The sequence below is a fragment of the Phacochoerus africanus genome, chromosome 4, assembly GCF_016906955.1.
Source record: "Phacochoerus africanus isolate WHEZ1 chromosome 4, ROS_Pafr_v1, whole genome shotgun sequence".
Lineage (NCBI taxonomy): Eukaryota > Metazoa > Chordata > Mammalia > Artiodactyla > Suidae > Phacochoerus > Phacochoerus africanus.
The window spans coordinates 62,175,813-62,195,735 of NC_062547.1; the positions used below are offsets into that span (position 1 = coordinate 62,175,813).

Below are 19,923 nucleotides of genomic sequence, written 5' to 3' on the forward strand. Positions count from 1 at the left end.
GCTTAGGATTTAGCAATTATGTGAGAGTTATTTCTGGAACTGAATGAAATGGAACTAAACTGAAATGGAAAGTACCTGTGAGTGCAAGTTTTAGTGGATGGGCTTATAAAAACCAGGTCCGCCTAAGAAAGATGGAGGAAGCTCCGATTGGAATCCTAGTCCTGACCTGTGACAGGCACCCCAACATTCCTTCTCCGGGGTCAGTGTCCTGTCTGTGGATGGCAGGAAGTGCTAGAAAGTTCCCCGGGGCACTCTTAGCACTGCTGCCATTCTGTGCTATTTAGTCTGAGGTCCAAATATGGGAGGTGGGTTAACAGAGTCTCTCAGCGACTTTAAGACCGGTCATCCTCTCCTGAGCCTTTGTGGTCAGCTCTTGTTCTCAGTTCCCTGCCACCCCCCATAAAATGGAGACGATGGCCCCTGACTCCAACCCTCAAAAAGCTTATGGTTTAAACTAGAGATCAAAGAACTGTTCTCTTTGACTCCCACAGCATTTTAAAAATGCTTAAGCTGCAAACAAGATATACTTCAGTAGGTGGAATATCCATAGCATGGAATATTATTCAGCACTAAGAAGAAGCTATAGGAGTTCCCTGGTAGTCTAGTGGGTTAAAGGAGCTGGCATTGTCACAGTTGTGGCTTGGGTTCGATCCCTGGCCTGGGAACTTCCATATACTACGGGCATGGCCAAAAAAAAAAAGAAAGAAAAAGAAAAAAAAAGAAAGAAAGAAGGAAAGAAAGAAAAAAATCTATCAAGCCATGAAAAGACACAGAGAAGCCTTAAATACATATTGCTAAGTGAAAGAAGTCATTCTGAAAAGGCTACACACTATATGATTCCAACTGTATGATATTCTGGAAAAGGCAGAACTACAGAGGCAGTAAAAAAGAGCAGAGGTTATCAGGAGTTTGGGGAGGAATGGCAGGGAGAGATGAATACGCAGAGCTTGGGGGGTTTCTAGGTTACTGAAACTATTCTGTATGATACCATAATAATGGATATATGTCATTATACATTTGTCAAAATCCATAAAGTGTACAATACAAAGGAATTCATGTCAACTATAGACTTTAGTCGATAATGATGTTGGTAACACAGGATAATAATGGTAATATGACAATGACGATGTTGACAATAATGTTTGTTCATTGACTATAACAAATGTTCTGGTGCAGAATGTTGATGCTGGGGGATGCTCTGTGTGTGTGAGTGGATATATGAAAACTATTTTCAGCTTAATTTTACTGTAGGTCTAAAAATGCTCTAAAATTTATCTATTACTTTTTTTTTTTTGTCTTTCTGTCTTTTCTAGGGCCGCACCCGTGGCATCTGGAGATTCCCAGGCTAGGGGTCTAATCGGAGCTGTAGACTCCGGCCTATGCCAGAGCCACAGCAACACCAGATCTGAGCCGCCTCTGCAACCTACGCCACAGCTCACGGAAATGCCGGATCCTTAACCCACTGAGGGAGGCCAGGGATGGAACCTGCAACCTCATGGTTCCTAGTTGGATTCGTTAACCACTGAGCCATGACAGGAACCCCTATCTATTAATTTTTAAAGAGAACAAATATGTTCAAACAGCCAACATATAAACACAAGGAGCTGCAAATCACATTTCTAGCTTCTCTTGAAAAATGAGTTCTGGAGGTCCCGTCATGGCTCAGGGGAAAAGAATCTGACTAGGAACCATGAGGATGCAGGTTAGATCCCTGGCCTCGCTCAATGGGTTAAGGATCCAGCAGTGCCGTGAACTGTGGTGTAGGTCGCAGACTTGGCTCGGATCCTTCATTGCTGTGGCTGTGGTGTAGGCCAGCAGCTACAGCTGTGATTTGACCCCTGGCCTGGGAACCTCCATATGCTGTGGGTGTGGCCCCAAAAAGAAAGAAAAAGAAAAAAGGAAAAATGCTGGTTCCAGCTCCAATCAGGTGGAAATGTGCATGGCTGGATCTCGCCTGGGGATGGGTCTCACCTGGCTATTTTTTTTTTCTTTTTAGGACTACACCCACAGCACATGGAAGTTCCCAGGCTAGGGGTCAAAGCAGAGCTACAGCTGCCGGGCCTACACCACAGCTATAGCAACACAGGATCTGAGCCGCTTCTGCAACCTACACCACAGCTCATGGCAACACTGGATCCTTAACCCATCGAACAAGGCCAGGAATCGAACACACATCCTCATGGATACTAGGGGGTTTGTTACCACTGAGCCACAATGGTAATTTTCAGTGATTCTTTTTTTACAGCTGTACCTGCAGCATATGGAATTTCCTGGCCTAGGGGTCGTATAAGAGCTGCAGCTGCAGGCCTGTGCCACAGCCATGGCAACACAACGTCTGGGGACATTTTTGGTTGTCACAACTGGAGTATGCTACTAGCATATATTGGGTTGAGGCCAGGGATGCTGTGAAACATCCTGAAATTCACAGGATGGCCCCAACCACTGAGAATGAGTTGGTTCTATCACTGGAGTTGAGGTTGGGGAACGCTGGTGTAGAGAGCCAGTTCTCATCTGGGGAACTTTAAAAAAAATACAGATACTGGTACCACTCTCTGCGATTCTGATTGTACTGGTGAAGGAGCACTACCTGGACAATAAGTCTTAAAAGCTTCCCATGTGAATCTAATGTTGCGATCATATTTGAGAACCACTGGTCTGGAAGGCTCTTTGCCTGGGTCAGGGCTTAAGGGAGCCAGGATTGATTGCCACGCACTCATTCATCACTCATTCCTTCAGTCATGCAGCCAGCATCCATGACTTCCTCCCCTCTTCTTGCATAGAGCTGGGGGTCCTAGAAATGAGCCAGACCTAGCCCTCCCTGCCCTATTAAGGAGCTCTAGCCTTTTTTAGTCCTTCATTTCTCAAATGTTAGCGTGTTTACAGGGATCTTGTTCAAATGCAGATTCCGGGTGGGGAACCTGGCAGTCTGCATTTTTTTTTTTTTTCTTTTTTGGCCACCTCGAGGCATAGGGAGTTCCTGGGAATTCGGGAACTGAATTCAAGTAGGAGTTTTGACCTATGCCACAGCTGTAGCAACTCCAGATCCTTAACCCATTGCATTGGGCTGGGGATCGAACCCTTGTCCCTGCCGCTGCAAAGACACCATGGACCCTATTGCACCACAGCAGGAACTCCTGCATTCTGCATTTCTTAACTAGGGGCCATGATGCTGTTCATCTGAGGACCGCCGTTTGTGCTTCATCTTCATTTGGGATTCTCACTGAAAGCTTGACCCAGAAAATGCTTGCATCCCAGGAAATAAACTGCCCCACGCCTTACAAATAATTTTTTTTTTTTTTTGGTCTTTTTAAGGCTGTACCCTTGGCATATGGAGGTTCCCAGGCTAGGGGTCAAATCGGAGCTGTAGCCGCTAGCCTATGTCACAGCCACAGCAATGTGGGATCCAAACCCCGTCTGCGAACTATACCACAGTTCATGGCAATGCTGGATCCGTAACCCACTGAGTGAGGCCAGGGATTGAACCTGCATCCTCATGGTTACTAGTCAGATTTGTTTCCGCTAAGCCACAATGGGAACTCCACAATTAATTCTACTACTTCTCACAAGTGCCTTAAACCTCACTACTGACAAAGTTCTCAATAGCTCTTCACAATAGCCAGGAAAGGCAATCCAGGATTATTTTACTCATGAGGCCATTTTACAGGTGGCTCACTGAAGCTCATGTAAGCAAAGCAACCAGCCTGGTGTTGTACTCATTGCTAGAGGCAGAACTGACTTCCACTTTGAAGATTATTACTTCAAGCTAGGTTCATTCTCAAAATTCTTAATTTCTGAACAAGGGGCCCTGCAGATCCTGTAGCTGGTCCTGCATCAGCATATGGGTTCTAAGAAGAAAACTTCAGAAACACCAAACTGGGGGGCTAAAAGCTAAGTCCAATGCCTCCCTTTTCTTTTCTTTTCTTTTTTTTTTTTTGTCTTTTTGCCTTTTCTAGGGCCACTCCCATGGCATATGGAGTTTCCCAGGCTAGGAGTTGAATTGGAGCTGTAGCCGCTGGCCTACGCCAGAGCCGCAGCAATGCAGGATCTGAGCCACATCTGCAACCTACACCACAGCTCATGGCAACGCAGGATCCTTAACCCACTGAGCAAGGCCAGGGATTGAACCCGCAACCTCATGGTTCCTAGTTGGATTCATTAACCACTGCACCAGGACGGGAACTCCCAATGCCTCCCTTTTCTAAGGGGAGGCATGTACCCCAGAGCAATTGTAGTGATACTTGGGGTAAAGCAGACCTGGTGTTTTGGGTTTTTTTCCACTTTTTTGGCCACCCCTTGGCATAAGTAGTTCCCAGGCCAGGGATCAGATCTGAGCCACAATTGCAACCTGAGCCACAGCTGTGGCAACACTGGATCCTTAATCCACTGTGCTGGACTGGGGATTGAACCTGCCCAGTGCTCCCAAAATGCCGAAGATCAGGTTGCGCCACAGCGGGAACTCCAGACCTGGGTTTGAATCCCAACACTGTCATCTACTTGAGACCACAGACTCATTGCATATGTATATTAGTTTAGCCTCTATTTCCGATTCCCCCAGTTATGAAAGGAGGGGGTTGAACGTTGAATGGGGTAAAGGGATCTCAACCTTGATAGCATACAGCATCACTGGGGGGAGGGGAGCTTGAAGCAGGAGCATGCCAGGGTCCTATCCTAGATATTCTGATCCAGGTGGTCTGGAGCAGAGATGAGGTGGGGATTTAAGAGCCCCCAGGGGCCTCTAAGGTGCAGCTGGGGTTCAGAACCATTGAACACTCTCAACCTTCAGGAACCTTCAGGCTTTGGTACTTCAAGTTCAGATGATTTACTCTGTGAGTCCAGCAGGAATGTCCCAATCCCTCCCACACCCTCCCAGCCAGCCCAGAGACCTCTTTCCTTCCAGAGAGTTGTGTTCTACATCCTTATGGGGCTCCTGCCCTCCACAATTTTAGATTTCCCAATGTGTACTAAGTTCTGTACTTGCCCAGGGGACTGGCCTGAGCCACCAGGAATTCATCTGTAGGAAATACAGCCCCGTGTCAGGCTAAGGCAATATAAAGCTTATTTTGCTTTGCAAAGCAACTGCTTTCCAGAAGACCTTTTAAAGAAATAGGCTCTGGCATGTGGATGAACTAAAATAAAATGGAAAAAAAAAAAAAAAACACTTGGCAGGCAGAGTATGGTCCTATTTGCATAAGACATGTATTTACATCCATAACTACAGAGGTATACATGCAGAGAAGAGAGGTCTGGAATGGTGGCCACCATGTCAACTGTAATCGTCTCTTTTTTCCTTTGGGCTTTTCAGTTTGATTTTTTTTTTAATATGAGCATCTATTTTTATCATCCTTCTAGAAAAACTATTTCCACTGAGAAGAGAATATAGGGGTAATTTACATTTAAACAGGGGAGAGGTTCACAAAATTTTGGGTAATGGGTCTTTTTTCTAAAGCTAAACTCTGTTGTCCTTCTAGTTTGCTGGTGTGCTAAAATTATTAAAATACTAGGAAAGGAAAAAAACCACTCCCTGAATCTTGTATAAAAATACAAGGCATTTTTAAGGAGGCCATCTGCCATCACAACCCTGGAAGGTGGGTCTTCCAGCGCAGCGATTCTCCTTGAGGGTCTGCAGCTGGTGGGAGGAGGCTGACCCCAAATCACCCTGCCCTAGGGCCAATACTACTCAGTAAGTGCAAAGGATCCGGACCAGAGCTGGAGGAATTCCCGCCGGGCTCGGAGATCTAGCACAGCCTCGGCTCCATGGCCACAGCAGGGAGGGGGCACCGGTGTCACTTTCTCTGAGCCTGATCACAGCCCCCAGCACAGCCGGCCCTTATATAGACACTCAGCTGCCGCTCCGGCTTCTCACGCCAAGGGCAAGGAGGGAGGTCACGGCTCCGGGCAGCCAGGACATCTGGCCCGGCCGAGAGCGCCAACCCCCGCCGGTGCCCTCACCACGACCTACGACCCTTGCCCAAGCACACGTGACCCTACCCAGCAGGACCCCAGACCTTCTCTCCTTGCTTCCTCCCCAGTACCTGCTCCCCCTCCTCTGAACAATCACTTTCCTTTCCTTCCCTCTGGCTTGCATCAGCTTCCCCTCCCCCAGCCCCGCAATCCCAGGGGCTTCTCCCCTTGCCCTCCCTCCAGTCCCTCCCCTCTGCCCGCCCCCGTGTAGGAGAATCTCACGATCCCAGCACCTGCCTGCTCCCCCGAACCAGGCCCTGGGGCTGTCCCCTCCCCTCCACGATCCAGGCCTTTCTCTTCCTCCAGACCCCCAGGGTTTACCCCCGTCCCCTTAATGCCAGCCCTCTCCAGCCCCCAACCCAGGCTCACCTGGCTCATACTTGAGGTAGATAATGGAGACGATGAAATAGCTAAGGTCGAAAACAGGGAAGAGGGGCACCCGCGAGAAGCTGAGCGCCAGCTCGCCCAGGCTCAGCGCCGAGAGCAGCTCCATGGCGCCTGACGGGTCGCACCCCAGCCCCCGGCCCGGTGCGTCCAGTTGCCCGAGGCCCGGCGAATGCGCCCCCGCTGCTGGACCCGCCCCCGCCCGCCAGGCACCGCCCCCAACCCAGCCCCCGCGGGAGAGGAGGGGCTACCGCTGGCTTCGGAGCGGGTCTTGGGACAGTCCTGTCCTACGGAGCCCGGTCGGTCGAGTGTCACACAGTCAGTCCCTTCGGCCATCACGACCCCCAGCCCAGCGAAGCGGGCTTGTGGTGTGTAGGTTGGGCAGGGGAGCTGTCCTTGTAGGGGGACGGGATTCGCTCTGCACAGGGCCCAACAGGCAGGACGGATCATCAAGGACCGGTTCCCGTGGGGCTCGATTAGGACCCTCGTCTCTGTGGAGCCCCTAGATCAGGAGGACCTCCGTCTCTCGTGGGGCCGGATCAGTTGTGAACCCCATAATCCCGTGCACCATAGGGCCCCTTCAGTCAGGACCCCTGTCCTCTATAAAGCTGTCATGATCTTAGCCCTCTGTAAGTCATGACTTCTGTCCTCCGCAAGGAACCCCGTCTTCCAAGGGAATCGGTCAGTTGGGACCCCTGCCCCCGGTACTGCCCGTCTAGTGTGGGATCCCGGCTCCCGTGGAGCCCGGGAGGAGGCCCTTTTGGAGTCCAATCAATCTGGGCCTCCATGCCCTGGAGAGCCCACTCTGTCAAGACCCATTCCCCTATGCAGTTCAAAGATCAGGGGACCGTGTTTCTCCAGAAGCCCCATCCGAGACCCCAGCCCCACAACAGAAGCTGCTGCTCTAGTTCACCGGCGCGCTGGTCCCTCAAGCCTGCGCGACTGGCTCGCAATTGGTGAACCAATTCTGCCCCCAGATGGCTCCGCCCCTGGGAGACGTCAGGTCCCCGCCCCGCCCTTTCTTGGTTACACTCTGGACCGCCCCAACAAGGAGCGGCGCTCTCTCTTTCTGAAGGGGGTTTGGTCTACAGCAGGCGGGACCCTGACTGCCTTGGTCTTTGATTGGCTCAGCCCTTGCCAGAGCTGCTTCGAGATTGGTCGGCTCGTGTTCCTCTGCCCTCCCTCCCAGAGGCTTCCGCTTCCTGTTCTGACAGACACTCCGGCCGTAACGATGATCGGGGACATCCTGCTGTTTGGGTAATTAGGGGGACCGGAAGATTGGGCGGGAGGGCCCGACAGGGTGAGGGGCGGCCCATGTAACCGTATTCTCCCTCTGCAGGACGCTGCTGATGAACGCCGGGGCGGTGCTCAACTTTAAACTGTGAGTAGGCCGCGTTGGACCGCAGCTCCATCCGGGGGACCCGTAGCCCCGCCCCCGAGAGCTTGAGCCCTTCCTACGCCGCGGGTCCTGCCCTCAAGTCCCAGCCCTCTGGCCCCGCCTTCATTATGGGCCATCCTCCTGTGACCCTCCATGCCACAGCGACTTGAAATCGGACTCTCCTGAGATCCCTCTGCTCACAAGCACGAGAGCCTCAGGCCCATCACCCAAGAATCTCTTAGCCCTAGCCTGTACCCTCAACCCCGCATCTGGCACCTTCGGACCACCCTCTCTACACCGTCCGTGGCTGCAGGCATAGCTGTGATGGGCGGGGCAGGGAGGATTATTGAACAGCGAGGTCACACAGCAAATCAGCGGTAAGGTTAGAGCTCCCCTCTGAGCTGGGAGTCAGGGCCCGGGGACTAAAAGGTTTCTTTGTCCTGTTGAAAGTAGACGCTGTCTGCTTCTCCTTATAGGAAAAAGAAAGACACGCAGGGCTTTGGGGAGGAGTCGAGAGAACCGAGCACAGGTAAGGCCTTCTTTCTGAACTCTGGAATTGGTACATTTCAGAGAAGACAGTTCTTTCTCACCAGTTTTCTTTTTAAGTATGTGTGTGTGTGTGTGCGCGCATGTGCGTGTGCATGTAGTGGGCCTGAGTTTGTGATGTTCCTTCTATCCACTTCTGTCACCCGCTTCTTTCTCCTACCAGACCTCCCTGCATAGGTCAGCACTTATCTCATTTATTACAGTTATAATTTTTCTTTATGTGTGCTATCATCTGGTAAAGTCGCCCCTCACACTTGACCTTACACTCCAGAGAAGAGGCTCCAGCTTGTTTTGGCTCATCTCTGTGTCCTTGCAGTGCAAAGATTCCCACCATGAAGGAATGAATGAATGAGTGAATGAACAGCCTCACAAATAGCTATTATTTTCAGCATGCTGTGGACCTGTTTGTTTAATTTTCAATTAGATTGGCTTTCAGGTAAATCAGGAGATGTTATGTAAAAATTCAGAGGTCTGATTTTTAAGAAAAATCAGAACACTCTACAACTGTGAGTTCAAGTGACCTTTTGGCACCTATTGAATGGGAGTCGAGATGCAGGACCCCACTGAAGCAGGGCGTGTGGCCTCTACCTCAGCCCAGCCCCAGCCCTCTTATTTTTATGTCATTCCATCTGCCCAGCCCATGGAGGCCCTAGAATTTATACCTCCTGCTGAATTGATTTGTGTAACTACTTGGAGTCTAATGGGACCTGTACATGCCTGTCATATCCATTCATTTGTTTTCCAAGCATTTATTGAGCACCTGCCGTGTGCCAGCCACTGTGCTGGGTGCTGGGGGCCCAGCAGGGCACAAGACAATTAAAATTCCTGCCTTTGGGTTGCACTATCATGGGGTGGAACAGACACTTCTGAAACAAAGAACAGACAGTGAAGGAGAAGGTGTCAGGTGAAGATAGTGATGGGGTGGCTGCTCCGGCTGGGTTGTGTGGCAGAAAGGCCCTCTGAGGAGGTGACACTGCAATCAAGGCAGTGGGTGCTGTGATGGAGTGTTGCACAAGGACAGTAGGAACCCTGAGGAGCAGTGAATTTGAAGATGGACAGCTCTCCTCCCTGGGGGCCTGCTGGGTGGTAGCTGCCTCGTTAGGTGCTCCCTCTGGGTGTTTCACTCCACCTCCATTCTAAGAAGCATTTCCCCCTCCCTTTTACAGGAAACTGAGGTTCAGAGATGTGGCCCATCATGTTCATGGCTACACAGTTCACTCATTCATTCATGCATTCATTCAGCAGCTGTATAGATTGTTTACCCTCTACATGGAAGGCACTGTACCATCCCCAGTGTCTGTGGACTGTAGATCTGAATTGGAACTGTGGTGGGTTGGAGGTTGGGCCTCTGGGCTTGGAAGTGGTGGGTGCATTGGTGACAAGGATGGTCATAACGGTGGCTTCTCTCCAACTGAGGGCTCCTGCAAGGCTTTCAGGCTGGGACTCTGTGCTGGCTGCTGCCCCTGGAGATAATGCTCTTCCCACTCCATCCTCTGCCTGACTGACCCCTAATACCATAGTGGGTGCATTTGTTGAGAGCTTCCTGTGTTCTGGGCACTATGTTAAGGCCTTCTCAGTCCCCCATCATCTCCATTTATACAGGAGGAAACTGGGGCACCTAGAGGCGCAGGTCACCTGAGCAGAAGGGCAGTAAACTCCAGCCCACATTTAAGGTCGAGGTTCCAGTACTTTCTCAGCGAGGCTACTTCTGACCTCACCCCCCTCCTGACACATGCCAGCTCGGGGTCCCCCATTGTAGCTCTCATGGCACTTGTTATGGTAATTATGAGGTGTGTGGTTACTTGTTTAGTATTTGTTCTCCTGTGGGCAGGGGCACCCATCTCATTCCCCTGTATCCCCTGAACTCAGATACTCCCTGGAACAAGTGGCTTTTAGTCAGCATTTGTTGATGGTAAGAGAACCTGTTTTGGTGATCCTAGGCTCAGAGAAGGGCCTTGCCAAGCATTACCTTGCAGACATTCTGAGGATGGACCTGCCTCTGATATTTGCAGTCTGTGCTGGGCCAGCAGTTAACATAGGCTATGCTATATGTGGCTAATCGCATGGGTTGGACAATTCTAGACTAAACTGTTTTCAGCAAGACCTGGTGCTGATCATGCACTTGGATGGTGCAGCAGTGCCAGGCAGCTGTCATGTTGTATTGCTGTGGAAGTTTCTGAGCTCCTGCCTGGTATTCCAGCCCTGATCTGTAGATTGTACTTTGGGTAACACCCTTATAGATTACCTAATTTGGATCCGTTTATTTCATTCTGGAAGTCTCAAGAGGCTGGGCAATGAATGCAAAACACTAGAGGAAGGTTCTAGGATCCAAATCTCTGGCATCTTAATGTATCAAACTGCCTCTTCTTGGAATAGTTTCTATTCCTTGGCATCAGAGGGGACTGGAGTAAGTTGTCACCAAAGCAGAATTCCCATTATACTTGCCTGATTACTATGCTTTTTCAGTTGTAAACCCTGAAAACCAGCTCAAAGTGGTTAAAGAAAATTGAAATTTCCAAGGATAGAATTGTCCTCAAGCAACCTAGATTCAGGGCTTAAACCAGCCTTCTAGCATGTGACCCTCTCCAACTCTCTTTTTCCTTCTGGGTTGTTTTTACCATCAGGCTGGCTTGTGTTGACAAGAGGAGATACTAGAGCAGGGCTTGGCACATTTTTCTGTAAAGAGCCAGATCATAAATAGTTTAGGCTTTGTGGGCCATACAGGCTCTGGTGCAACAAATTCCTAGGTTGAGAGCAGCCAGGGACAAGTGTAAATGAATGGGCATGCCTGTATTTTACAAAACTTCATATATGGACACTAAAATTTGAATTTCATGTAAGTTTTGTGTCTCACAAAGTAACTTTGTTGATTTTTTTTAAACTATTAAAAAATATAAAAAACATTCTTTGCTCATGGGCTATACAGAAACAGGTAGCAGAGGCCAGCTTTGGCCCAAGGACCATGGTTTGCTGACCGCTGCCTAGAGGACTGGGCTTACCTCTTCCCAGCCCAGCAAGCCTGGCAGAAATCAAGTGCCTCTTTCCCAGTATTCAGTGCAAAAGTCCCAGGGCTGACTCTCATTGGGCAGACTTGGGTCATGTGCCCTTCCCTGAGCCAATCAGAGATTGGGGGCTTGGTGCTATCATGGGTTTGGTCAGTGACAGCTGTAGTCCCAGTATGGAGGGTTGGGAAACAGGCAGCCCAAAGGGAAAGCCACACTGCCACTGGAACTTGAGGACAGTGGGTATGGGCCAGGCAGAGACCACAGAAGCACACTGCAGCTGTGACAATAGAAATGTTAGCACTGCTTGTGAAAATGCTTTCTGACTTTCCAGGTGACAACATCCGGGAGTTCTTGCTGAGCCTCAGATACTTTCGAATCTTCATCGCCCTGTGGAATGTCTTCATGATGTTCTGCATGATTGTGTAAGTCCAGCCCTCCTGTCTCATTCATTGTCATTATCCTCAATGTCATTCTCTAGGATGACATACCTGATGGTCATTTTCGGGCCTCTTTACTTTTGTGTCATGCTTTCTGCTCTCAAAGGAAGAACTCTCCACACTAGAGAGGGAATCAGAGTCTGCAGGAGTTAAACTATGTCACCACAGTCCAGGCTGGAGCTTCGATTGGGACATGGCATTCTCCAAATCCCAGCTTTGCCCGGTCACTTGGCAGGAGCTGCCAAGAGAGGCCTTCCCCTGAACCCACGGCCCCTTTACCTCTCACCAGCTCTGTTGTCTTAGCCTGTGCTCTGTATCTGCCAAAGTGGAAAATACAGCTTGAACAGCTGGCATGCTGCTGAGTCTTGCTCCCTCCCTGCTGGAAACCAGCAGAAGTATATTCAGAAGTATATTCAGTTTATTTTATTTAACCTTTATTTTTATTTATTTATTTATTTATTTTTGTTAATAGGGCCACACCTGTGGCCATATGGAGGTTCCCTGGCTAGGGGTCCAATTGGAGCTATAGCTGTTGGCCTACACCACAGCCACAGCAATATGGGATCCAAGCTGCTTCTGTGACCTATACCACAGCTCATGGCAACACTGGATCCTTAACCCAATGAGTAAGGCCAGGGATCGAACCTGCAACCTCATGTTTCTAGTCAGACTTGTTTAGGAACTCCTGTTTAACCTTTTTTAATGCCTATTTTTATTTTCTCATTAGGCTAAAAAAATCCAGTATGCCCTTTCAGTGTCAGGGCCATAATTCCAATATTGCTGTTCATGAATTGTGAGACTCAGAGAAAAACACAAAAGGAGACTCGGGTTCTAGGTCAGGCTGGGCCCATCCCTGTCTGCTTCCCCTAAAGATGAAGAGAATGAAAAGTTGGCTGGGCCAAGTCATTGAGATGCTTAATTTGTGGTTGCTGGGCTGTCCTTGTGCCAGCCCAATGGTTGGTTTGAGGGGATGATTCTAGGGTTTAAGAGATTGAGGGGGGGAGGGGTTTCTGTGTCCATGGAAAATATTTTAGATCCCAGAATGATGGCTGTAATGTATACCCAGAGAGGCCCTATTTGGGAGCTTGGATGACGCCTGCCTAGTTACAGAGGGCTCATGAAGATATCAAAAAATTTGCATGAGAGTGTAGGAAGTACAGCTAGTCCTCATGGGAAGTAGAAGCTTTAGGGGCTTCTTTAGCCTTTGTCTCTTTAGATTCCCACCCATCCATTCATTTATTCACCACTGTCTTTTGACGGCTGTGCTCTGGGATTACGGTTGAGCCCAAAACAACCACAGTCCCTGCCATTAGCAAATACACAGTGTAACGGGGACATAAAATAAACAAATGGGGGAGAATATCAATTGTGAGATGGAGAATGGGTCAGGGATTCCCAGTTTAGGAAGGTCAGGGAGATGCTTTCTGAAAAGGTGCCATTCAAATGAAATTAAGACCTAAAGAACCAGCGAGTTCTCATTGTGGCTCAGTGGGTTAGGATTCTGACATAGTGTCCTGAAGATGTAGGTTCAATCCCTGGCCTCCTTCAGTGGGTTAAGGACCTAGCATTGCCAGAGCTGCAGTGTAGGTTGCAGACATGGCTTGGATCTGGCATGGCTGTGGCTGTGGCTGTGGTGTAGGATAGCAACCATAGCTCCGATTCGACCCCTAGCCTGGAAGTGTCCATATGCCACAGGTGCGGCTGTAAAATGAAAAAAGGAAAAAAAAAAAAAAAAGCCTAAAGAATGAGAGGAAGCCTGCCATTTGCAGAGATGGAGAGAGGCATGGTAGCACCAGAAACAGCATATGTGAAGGGAAAAATTCAGTGGGTTTTCATCATTTGGCTCTTCTCTGTCGCTTGGCTTCATCATTCCCTCTTACTCACCTGGCTTCCTTCACTGTTCATTTGCAGGCCTATGACCAGGATGGTAGCCTCAGGCTTTGTGACCTCCCTGCTCAGCCCAAGGCTAGTTTAGCCAGTAGCCCAGTATCCTGATTTTGATTTCTAGGAGCATCCAAGTCTACTTGGATTGAGAGTTCCTGATGCCAGCATAACCACTTTGGTCAGGGGTCAGCAAACCACAGCCCATGGGCCAGGTCTACCCTCTGCTTGTTTTCATGAATGAAGTTTTCATGAACGGATAATGCCCATGTCTGTCACAGCCTTTGCACTGCAGTAGCAAGACTGCACCATTTTGACAGGCTTGCAAAGCCTGAACTACTTACTGTGTGGCTTCTTGCAGATCCCTGACTTAGGCCAGCACTTTGAGCACATGCCATGAGCAAAGAAAGCTTTTGTCTGTTTATCTGCTCATCAGTTGATAGATTTTTCCATCTTTGGGCTGTTTTGAATAATGCTGATATGAACATTCATGTACAAGTTTTTGTGCACTTAAGTTTTCAGTTCTCTGGTGTATACCAGTAGTAGAATTGCTGGGTCATATGGTAACTATATTTATCCTTTCGAGGAACAGCCAGCCTATTTTCCAAAGTAGCTGCAGCAATTTACATTCCCGCGGGCAGTGTATGACAGTTCCAGTTTCCCCACATCCTTGCCAACGCTGGTTATTATCAGTCTTTTTGCTTATAACCATCCTAATGGATGTGAAAGTTGACTTGAATTTGTGCGATGGTTCATGGCATTGAACTTTCATGTCCTTATTGGCCATTATGTCTTTGGTGAAATACCTATGGAGATCCCTTGCCCATTTTTTTAGTTGGTCTATTATTGAGTTGTAGGAGTTCTTTTTACATTCTGGATACCAGTCCCTTATCAGATATGTGATTGGCAAGTATTTTCTCCCATTTGGTGGATTGTCTTTTCATTTTCTTCATGGTGTCACTTGTTTTGGTGTCAAAATTCTACAGTTTTGATGAAGTCCAGTGTATCTCTTTTTTCTTTTGTTGCTTGTGCTTTTTGTGTTATAGCTAAGAAATTATTGCCTAACCCAAGGTAACAAAGATGTACACCTGATGTTCCAGTTCCCATTGTGGCTCAGGGGGTTAAGAATCCAACTAGTATCCGCGGAGATGCAGGTTTGATCCCTGGCCTTGCTCAGTGGGTTAAGGATCTGGTGCTGCTGCAAGCTGCAGTGTAGGTCACAGATGCGGCTCAGGTCCAGGCTTGCTGTAGCTGTGATGTAGCCCAGCAGGTGCAGCTCCGATTCAGCCCCTAGTCTGGGAACTTCCATATGCCACAGATGTGGTCCTAAAAGGAAAAAAAAGACGTACAACTAAGTTTCCTTCTAAAAGTTTTATAATTTTAATTAGTAATTAGGTCTATGATCCTTTTTTTTTTTTTTTTTTTGTCTTTTTAGGGCTGCACCCACAGCATATGGAGGTTCCCAGGCTGGGGGTTGAACTGGAGCTGCTGGCCTACACCACAGCCACAGCAACGCAGGATCCGATCCGCATCTGCAACCTACACTGCAGCCCATGGCAATGCTGGATCCTTAACCCACTGAGGGAGACCAGGAATTGAACCTGTGTCCTCATGGATGCTAGTAGATTCATTTCCTCTGAGCCACAATGGGAACTCCTATAATCCATTTTGAGTTAATTTTTATGTATGGTGTGAGATAGAGATCTGACTTCATTATTTTGCATGTGGTGACCCAGTTGTTCCTGCACCATCTGTTATTATTTTTTCCAAATAACATTTTTATTTTGAAAAGTGTTTAGATTTATAGAAATGTTACACAAATAATATAGAGAGCACCTGTATACAATTGACCCTTGAACAACACGGGGGTTTGGGGAGCCCACCCCTCCTCAGTCAAAAATCCAAGAATAACTTTACAGTCGGCCCTCCATGTCCACAGCCCTGTATCCACAGATTCAACCAACCTTGGATTGTGCCATACTGCAGTGTTTACTACTGAAAAAAAAAAATCCGTGTAGAAGTGGGCCCATACAGTTCAAACCCCTGTTGTTCAAGGGTCAGCTGTGTCTCTTTTTAACAACTCTATGGTTTTCCCCTTAGGCCTACGTCATAACCCCCTTAGGCCTATGTACCCATTCCCAAATTTCATGGACCCTTTATACAGTTTATTGGTCTTTTCTACTCCAATTTTTCTCCAATGGACAGAGTTAACCCTAATAATTGTCTACCCACAGGTCTTTTTTCCAAGCCATATGGAAGTTCCTGGGCAGGGCTCAAACGTGTGTCACAGCAGTGACCCAAGCCACTGCAGTGATGATGCCAGGTCCTTAACCTCCTGAGCCACACGGTAACTCCCCAAAGGTCTTTTTATTTATGATCGTCACCACTGGCTTGCGGTAGTGGAGAGTAGGCTAAGATAATTTGTTCCAGATTCATAGGAAGTAGATACTTTTTTTTAAGTGTGCACTTTGGGAGTGTTGATTGTGTTTATATTGAGTGACAGAAGAGTTACTTATATAAACTCAGAAAATGATGTAAAATAATCTGAATAATAGTAACCAGAAAATATTTCCAGAAAGTATTTTCATAGCAACACTTCCCATTCTCATGGATGTGTCTTCTCTCTGACTCTTCCAGGCTCTTTGGCTCCTGAGCTCCAGATGTGGAACCAGGAACACAGCTTCTTAGATGCCGAGTCTCTCTTCCTCCGTTCCTGACGACTTCAAGAATGTTTTGATTGGAAAACTGGTGACCTTCCCAGAAAACCCAAGCATGTGGTGGGTGGAAAAAATGTTCAGCAAGATGCACACAGTTTCCCAGCCATGTCACTGTTTTCTTTTCAAAGATATTTTCACTTTGATCTCTGCACTGAAATGCTGTCTACTAAAAGAGTTTGAGGAGGGCTTATGCATGGGGCTGTGATAACTGGCATTCCCCAGAGATAAAAGACCAAATCTAGATTGTTTCATCAGATCAGAATCCCTCCTTTACCAAGCTTTCACTGGAACCCCATTTCTGGGTGTTTCTTGGTTTGTTTTTAATAACCATACTAACTGGTTCAAATTATACAGATTTTGAAAAATATTTTTTATCCAGGGATTTGAAACAGAAAGGTTGGCCTTTAAGTTTAATGCACCCTCTTATGGGGCTGCATTTATGAGGAACAAGCAAGTTCAGTGTTGCTGGGTCTGGGTCCAAACTTCATCCCTATTCCGACGGGCTCTGCTCAGTCACTCTGTGCCACTGAGGTTGTCCCCAGGACTTGAAGGGTGAAGTATAACTGATCCCCACGGAAGAGAGGTACAGAACAGTTGGCAGGGAAGGATGGGGATTTTATGAGAAATTTTGCCTTGCTTTCAAGCCCTCTATTAAAGTAACTTTGGGGGCCATTCATTGTACAGTTTTTAGAATGATTTTTGTGGTGATATTGGGACCCAATCCTGAAAGCTTGGGTTTTTGGGGTCTGCTTTGTTGGTGGGTAATTTCAAGGTTGCAAAACAGTAAGCCTCATTTGAGGAAATACAATATTTTGCACAGAAGCTTCTTGGAAGGAAGTCCTGGTTTAATTGCCAAAATGACATGCTGGTGGTCAGGGCTCAGATTCCACAGGTGTTGGATTTGTTTGTTGTGGTTTTTGAAATCCTGACTTGTAGGTAACCTGGTGCGAGGAAAAATAAATAGGCAGGCTTTTAGGACTAAATAGCATTGAAAATAAAGCTTGTTTCAAAAAAGGACTTTTTGTTTATACATTTTTTACCCAAGAAATTGGCTTTTTTTCTTTTAAATTAAAAAAAAAAACCTTTTTTGTTACTTTTATTTAGTTTTTTAAAAATTTATTTTATTAGAGTTCCTGCAGTGGTGCAGCGGGTTAAGAGGCCGGCATTTTCTCTGTGGTGGTGCAGTTTCAATCCCTGGCCTAGCCCAGCGGGTTGGAGATTTGGTGTTGCTGCAGCTGTGGCATAGATCAAAGCTGTGGCTCAGATTCAGTCCCTGGCCCAGGAACTTCCACATGTCATGGATGCAGCTGAAAAAGGAAAAAAAAAAAAAATTATTTCATTGAAGTACAGTTGATTTAAAATATTGTGTTAGAAGTTCCCATTGTGGCTCAGGGGGCTAAGAAACCAAGTAATATCCATGAGGACTCAGGTTTGATCCCTGGCCTTGCTCAGTGGGTTAAGGATCTGGCATTGCTGTGGCTGTAGTGTAGGCTGGCAGCTGCAGCTCAGATTCAACCCCTAACCTGGGAACTTCCATATACTGCAGGTGTGGCCCTAAAAAGAAAAAAAAAAAATGTTAATTTCTACACAGTAGTAGAAGTTGACTTTTCAATTTGAGTTGTTTCAAATTACACCATGGGAAGCACCTAGGATTCATCTATTGTGGAGGCTGTCAAAAAGTTAGACAAGAGGCAATGTTAGGTATTTTTTTTTAATAATGATTTTTATTTTTTCCATTATAGCTGGTTTACAGTGTTCTGTCAATTTTCTACTGTATAGCATGGCGACCCAGTTACAAATACATGTATACATTCTTTTTTCTCACATTATCATGCTCCATCATAAGTGACTAGGCATAGTTCCCAGTGCTACACAGCAGAATCTCATTGCTAATCCATTCCAAAGGCAGTAGTCTGCATCTACTAACCCCAAGCTCCCAATCCATCCCACTCCCTCCCCCGATGTTAGATACTCTTTTTCAGATTTTGTTCACTAAATGTTGGGCAGGAATTGGGCAAATATGATTGTGACAGGCTGTTCTGAAAGAATTGAGAGTTAGTAATAATGGTGCAGTTTTGCCAGACCGGGGTCGAGTACGTTTGTCCTGCTGCTCAGATCATTCATTCTACTTCATTGCTTCTATAATCTATTTCCTTGTCAAATCTGGGCTGAGCCTCACCCCATGGTTTGTAAGTAGCAGGGCATGATCCAGGCTGGTGTTCTTGTCAGCAGAAACAGATGTGCCAAGATCTTGGCCGATCAGTCCTCAAGCCATATGAATGGTGTGAGGAAACCTCTCTGCCTTATTCAGATAAGCACTGAGGTTTCAATGAGGCGAGGCATTTGTGTGTCATGGGAATGAATCGAGCGCAGAGAAGAGAATGCTGTTGTTGAGATTTTGTTTCAATAGTTTTATTTTTCTCCAGAGAACTGTTCTTTCATTGTCAAGTTCTTATAAGCAGTGGAGCTCTGGGAGATGCATATCAAAGGCTGTTGTACATTTTTAAAGTGGCAACACATGGGTGTTTAGGGAGCTTTTCGAGAACCCTCATTGGCACCAAAGGTTATCCAAGTTTGAGTTTGGGCTCCATGGGTCCCACAGCATGTAAGTGCTCACGTTCCGGGTCAGTTAGATGTGAGTTCACGAGTTACCATTGTGGCTCAGTGATTAACGAACCCAACAAGTATCCATGAGGATGCAGGTTTGATCCCTGTGTTCGATCCGTGAGTTAAGGATCCGGTATTGTGGTAAGCCGTGGTATGGGTTGCAGACACGTCTCAGATCCTGCGTTGCTGTGGCTCTGGTGTAGGCCGGTGGCTACAGCTCCAATTAGACCCCTGACCTGGGAACCTCCATATGCTTCAAGTGTGGCCCTAAAAAGCAAAAAAAAAAAAGAAAAGTTGTGTGTTCAAATCTCATTTCTTCTTCTTGCTGATAGGGCCTTGGCTGATGGCTTTTCCTTGCCAAGCCTCGGTTTCCATGTCTTTAAAATGGGCCTAAGGAATTCCCTGATGGCTCAGTAGGTTGAGGATCCGGTGTTGCTATTGTTATTATTATTATTATTACAAAATGGGCCTGAAAGTCCCACCTGATAGGGTCGTTGTAAGGTTCAGTGAACTTAAAAGTGGGCCAGATGCTTGACCGGGTGGCGTCTAATAAGCTCTCAGTATGGGTGTCATCACTGCTTGAATTTTCTCTCTTGCCTACATTCATTCCTGCAGTCCACACGCAGCATTCCTGCTGTTAAAGAGTGATCACATCGTTTTCAAAAATTGGAACCACTTTCCAACAGTGGATAAAGCAGTTTGGATTCGTTTTCTCTTTTTTTTGGTTTGTTTTTAATTGAAGTATAGATGATTTACAATGTTTCAGCTATCCAGCAAAGTGATTTAGTTTTATATATATGTTGTATATATGTTCTTTTTCTGAGTCTTTTCCACCATAGCTTATCTCAAGATATTGAATGTAGGTCTCTGTGCTATACAGTAGGTCCTTGTTGTTTATCTGTTTTATATGTAGTAGTGTGTGTCTGTTACTCCTCAACTCCTGATTTATCCCTTTCCCCTTGGGTAACTGTAAATTTGTTTTCTATGTCTGTGAGTCTCTGCTGTTT

At 47.1% G+C, this 19,923-nt stretch overlaps 2 protein-coding genes across 2 annotated transcripts in view; one reads left to right on the forward strand and one right to left on the reverse strand.

Moving 5' to 3' along the window:
• The window catches only part of TMEM38A (transmembrane protein 38A), a 31,377-nt gene extending 24,850 nt beyond the window's left edge, over positions 1-6,527 (reverse strand). The window contains exon 1 of the mRNA XM_047776691.1: positions 6,331-6,527. Within this exon, the coding sequence (XP_047632647.1) occupies positions 6,331-6,454 (124 nt within the window). The 5' untranslated portion in view covers positions 6,455-6,527. The remainder of the gene's footprint in view (positions 1-6,330) is intronic.
• Positions 6,528-7,517: 990 nt separating this feature from the next.
• SMIM7 (small integral membrane protein 7) lies at positions 7,518-17,326 on the forward strand. Its single transcript, XM_047776692.1, has 5 exons — positions 7,518-7,602; positions 7,685-7,726; positions 8,200-8,252; positions 11,606-11,696; positions 16,230-17,326. The coding sequence occupies exons 1-5, from the start codon at positions 7,577-7,579 to the stop codon at positions 16,243-16,245; spliced, it is 228 nt and encodes a 75-aa protein (XP_047632648.1). The 5' UTR covers positions 7,518-7,576; the 3' UTR covers positions 16,246-17,326.
• The last annotated feature ends 2,597 nt before the right edge of the window (positions 17,327-19,923 follow it).

Coding starts and splice junctions, on each gene's coding strand:
- SMIM7 (XM_047776692.1), top strand. CDS start 7,577: ATGATCGGGGACATCCTGCTGTTTGG. Junction 7,603..7,684: donor GGGGACATCCTGCTGTTTGG/GTAATTAGGGGG, acceptor CTCCCTCTGCAG/GACGCTGCTGATGAACGCCG. Junction 7,727..8,199: donor GCGGTGCTCAACTTTAAACT/GTGAGTAGGCCG, acceptor TTCTCCTTATAG/GAAAAAGAAAGACACGCAGG.